The 3,977-nt window shown below is 34.7% G+C and overlaps 1 protein-coding gene across 1 annotated transcript; it reads left to right on the top strand.

Moving 5' to 3' along the window:
* Positions 1 to 301: 301 nt before the first annotated feature.
* On the top strand, positions 302 to 1,611 carry LOC149551167 (uncharacterized). The gene is made up of 3 exons (XM_089786751.1): positions 302 to 577; positions 663 to 803; positions 1,249 to 1,611. The coding sequence occupies exons 1-3, from the start codon at positions 368 to 370 to the stop codon at positions 1,408 to 1,410; spliced, it is 513 nt and encodes a 170-aa protein (XP_089642877.1). The 5' UTR covers positions 302 to 367; the 3' UTR covers positions 1,411 to 1,611.
* Positions 1,612 to 3,977: the final 2,366 nt, after the last annotated feature.

Genomic DNA, 3,977 nt, shown 5'->3' with positions numbered 1-3,977 from the left:
CACTATATAACACTAGTTCTATATTTTCAATTAATTTTTTTTGATAATTTTAATTTAAAAAGAAAAAATGATCTCTTCATATTTAATACTTTTTTTTTTCATAAAATCTAATATACTAATTAACATCCAATTGCCATAAACATACATTTTGTTTACTCTCTAGTAGGCTACATAGATGACCAAGACTATTTAAGCTCCTATCTTACTTACAATTACACCACCCAAGCGTTCACAATGAGGGGGATAATTTCAGCTCCTCTAGTCAAACATGTTTCCTGTTCCTACTTTGTACTTATCTAGTCATTTAGAAAAAATACTGAAAATAAAACTCTTTAAATAACCATTGCCCGCAACTAATTTCTCAACAATGGAGGATGAAGACCCCTGCGTAAGGGCAAAGAAATGGCTTCAATCCCTCCAAAAAATTGAAGACATAAAGAAGATAGATCCAAGAAAAGCTCCCATATCCCTCGATTCTTCCAAAATTTACGAAGGCTTCGTTTTCAGAGGCCTGCAAATCGATCAACTGCAAAATGGCCGCGCCCTCTGCACGTTCAAAGTGCCTCCTCGTCTTGTGGTATGTATTCTATAAAATCCGATTCTCTGATTAAACCCTAGAAATCAATTTTCCTCTGCTTTGATAATTTTTTTTTCATTTACAGGATGAATCTGGAATCTGGCCTGCCCGTGCCATAATGTCTTTGGTAGACAATGTCTGCGCAGCCGCCATTATGACCTGCGACAAACCTATCAAGGTATCTGTGGATTACAATCTCTCATATCTGTCTGCAGCCAAAACCCATGTAAGCATATCTCTCTCTGTTCTATTCACTTTTTCTCCCAAATTTGCTTAAATTTCTCTTTTCTATTCATTGTTCGCCCAAATTTGCTTAAATTTCTCTTTAATAATTACCTTTTCCCCAAATTTACTCAAATTTATCTTAACTAATCACTTTTCCCACTAAATTTGCTCAAATTTACTCTACTAATCACTTTATCCCCCAACTTTGGTTAAGTTTCTCTGTTCTATTCACTTTACCCCCATATTTGCTTAAATTTCTCTTTTCTATTCACTTTTCCCTCAAATTTGCTTTAAATCTCTCCTTTTTATTCAGCTTTCCCCCAAACTTTCTCAGATTTTCCCGTTCTCTTCGCTTTTTCCCTTAAATTTGCTCGAAATCTCTTTCTGTTTTGTTCGTATTTCCTCCAAATTTGCTTAACTAGTAACATTCTCCTGTGTTTATTTAGGATGAAATTGAAATTGACGCCAGAGTTTTAGGGCACAGGGGAGGGCTGTCTACTGTGGTTGTGGATATGAGAAACAAAATAACAGGGCAGCTTGTTGCTCAGGCTCGCCAGAGTATGCACAATCTTGGAGGTCTTAGCCTTCCTCCGCGTAGCAAAATGTAAGGCTAAACTCTGTAAAAACTCTCTTCTGACATGACATGGCCATGAATGGATATACTGTCACTAGGATTTGCTCTGATTGCTGCCCAACATTTTGCCCAATTTTTAATTTCAAATCATTTACTTTGAGCATTGTTTTAGTTTCAAAATTATTAGTTGTTGTATATAGCTTGTGAAATCAATAATATGAGTTTATTTCCTCCATATTTTGGGTTAAATTCCATAGTCTGTTGTAGGAAGAAGGGTAAGATGAGAAACTTGAAAACTAGAAGAAATAACTAAACAATTAAACTAGTAGGGTTGATTCTACAAACTCTATATTATAACATTACATATGATGGAAATCATGTTTACAATTTTAGTGGTCAAGTTGTATTTAATGTTCAATATGTATTACAAAGTTTGTTGGATTACGATTATTTAAAACAGAAGAAAAATGTATACTTTCTTATGATCTTATCAAAATTTTATAATATTAAATTTGATTGAATAAAGTTGAATTATAGGAAATTTGGGATAGTCTAGAAGCTTACGAGGAAATGTGTTGAAATAACTAAATATAATAATCGCAAAAAAATTGTACCAAACTCTCAGCAAATAGTATAATTGTATGGAAACAAATAACTAAATCTACATAGGAAGGGTATAGCTCATTGTATAAAACTAGACTATGTATGATGGCTATAGATCATTGTATAAAATTGAACTATGTTTCAAAGAGTTGATTGGATGTCTACATCTTTGACAATCGCGATAGGCATTGCCATTGCTAAGACAATATCAAACTTATACAAGTGGCCACAATGTTAGAGTCCATTCATAAAGACAATGACACTACTACTCTTGACTCAAACAAGCTTTTGTAGTGTTAGTTAAGACAATTTACCTCCAAATAGAGTAGTTGGATATAGTAAAAGAGAAATTGAAGGCGATAATGGATCTATCTTTGATATATGTAATGAGGAATATTTTAAAAAGCTTAAAATAGATGAATTACAATTGCCGAAAAAGGGTTCATTATCAAAGGATTTGATAATGTGTGGAAACAACCTATAGTTTCATTACTAATTATATTGGGACCAATTTACTTAAGACGCCCATTCTCTGTGATGTTGAATGGCTTAGTATTTAGTATTTCATTAAAGCACCCATGATCCATAATATGAGAGATTTCTATGTACTCTTCATTAGTTGCTAAATTTCATTTACAAGGATAAATTTATATTGTCTATGTGAATGAATGCCCATTTCTATTTCATCAATTATCCAATCTTGTTGGTTAGCATATTTGTCTCCACAATAATATATGTTTCTGACTCTATAATCCTTTCTAAGGACTAAATCAATAACAGGTAGTTGGGGAAACTAAAATTATTTACTATTTGAATTGAGGTACAACTCTCTTTCAATAATATTCAATGAACAATTTATGCTGAAAATAAATTGCGATAGTATCTTAGACTACAAAGAAATAAAGGCAAACTACCATTCATATATGAACATGATTTGAATTTGATCTTTAACACATATATAATTCAATAAGCAGAGTGAACAAACTTTATCTTGTCTCCACAAGGTGAAGACTAAATCAAGGCGACCACCTTCCTGGTGGTCAGGGGCCTCTTTTGAGCACTATATGGTGGTTAAGTCCATGGATGCACCTCTGGATCCAGTGGACGACTTTGTGGATGATTCCCCTGCAGACAATCATTCGGTGCTGGTGGTAGTGGAGGAAGTCCTAACTCCTGGTCAGGACCCTATTCCTTCTCTTGCCCTTGCCCCTGTATCGGATGCTCCTCTTGGTCCTGTTGGGGGTCAGGACCTTGTTCCCCCTCTTGCCCCTACCCTTGTATCAGATGATCCTCCTAGTCCTGTTGGGGGCCAGTTGGCTACAAGCTCTCCTAGGGAGATTGTTGTTGCTTCTGATGCCCCTGGGTTCCATTGTTCAGTTTCTTTTGGGGATTGGATTGCTGAGGCAAAAAAGGTGGAGGATGGTTGGATTGCGGTAAAAAGAAAGAAAGCTAAGCCCTTTGCTCCTCCTTTAGAAATGAACCTTCGATCGTGCAAGGGAGGCTCTAAATCAAAGGGCAAATCGTGAGCTCCATTGTAGTATTTGGCTTTCAGTTCGGTTTTTTGCCTTCTAGCTGGATGTTTGGTTTTGGCTGGTGATAGGCTTTTCTGTCACCTTGGTTACCCTTTGTTTTGGGGGTGATCGGTTTCTCTTTTGTCTGTTGTACTTTTGCATCTATTCTTATTGAAAATCTTAAGACTTGTACAGGGTTTCAAGCACCCTTCAAAACCTGTTTTACTTAATCAAAAACTTTATCTTGTCTCCAGTACACTTAAGCAAATTGAGCTCATAAACTAACAATATTCATTGAGACATGATAAATTTCCAAAAGATAAGCATCTATCACATTTAAAAACAAACTCACATAGAATTTTATTCTCATAAATTGAAACACACAAATTTAAGTATGCGATAATCATCCATCAACTTATATTCATAGATAAAAGTCTTTTTCAAATATCATATATCAAAATAATAGTATTAAATTTATAAGCCCTCA

This window comes from Cupressus sempervirens, chromosome 6 (genome assembly GCF_028749045.1).
Source record: "Cupressus sempervirens isolate cs-2001-9-10 chromosome 6, ASM2874904v1, whole genome shotgun sequence".
NCBI classification, from domain to species: domain Eukaryota; kingdom Viridiplantae; phylum Streptophyta; class Pinopsida; order Cupressales; family Cupressaceae; genus Cupressus; species Cupressus sempervirens.
Note: the sequence above shows the minus strand (reverse complement) of the source record. Positions and strands in the feature narration are given on the sequence as shown.

Coding starts and splice junctions, on each gene's coding strand:
- LOC149551167 (XM_089786751.1), top strand. CDS start 368: ATGGAGGATGAAGACCCCTGCGTAAGGGCAAAGAAATGGCTTCAATCC. Junction 578..662: donor AAGTGCCTCCTCGTCTTGTG/GTATGTATTCTA, acceptor TTTCATTTACAG/GATGAATCTGGAATCTGGCC. Junction 804..1,248: donor TGTCTGCAGCCAAAACCCAT/GTAAGCATATCT, acceptor GTGTTTATTTAG/GATGAAATTGAAATTGACGC.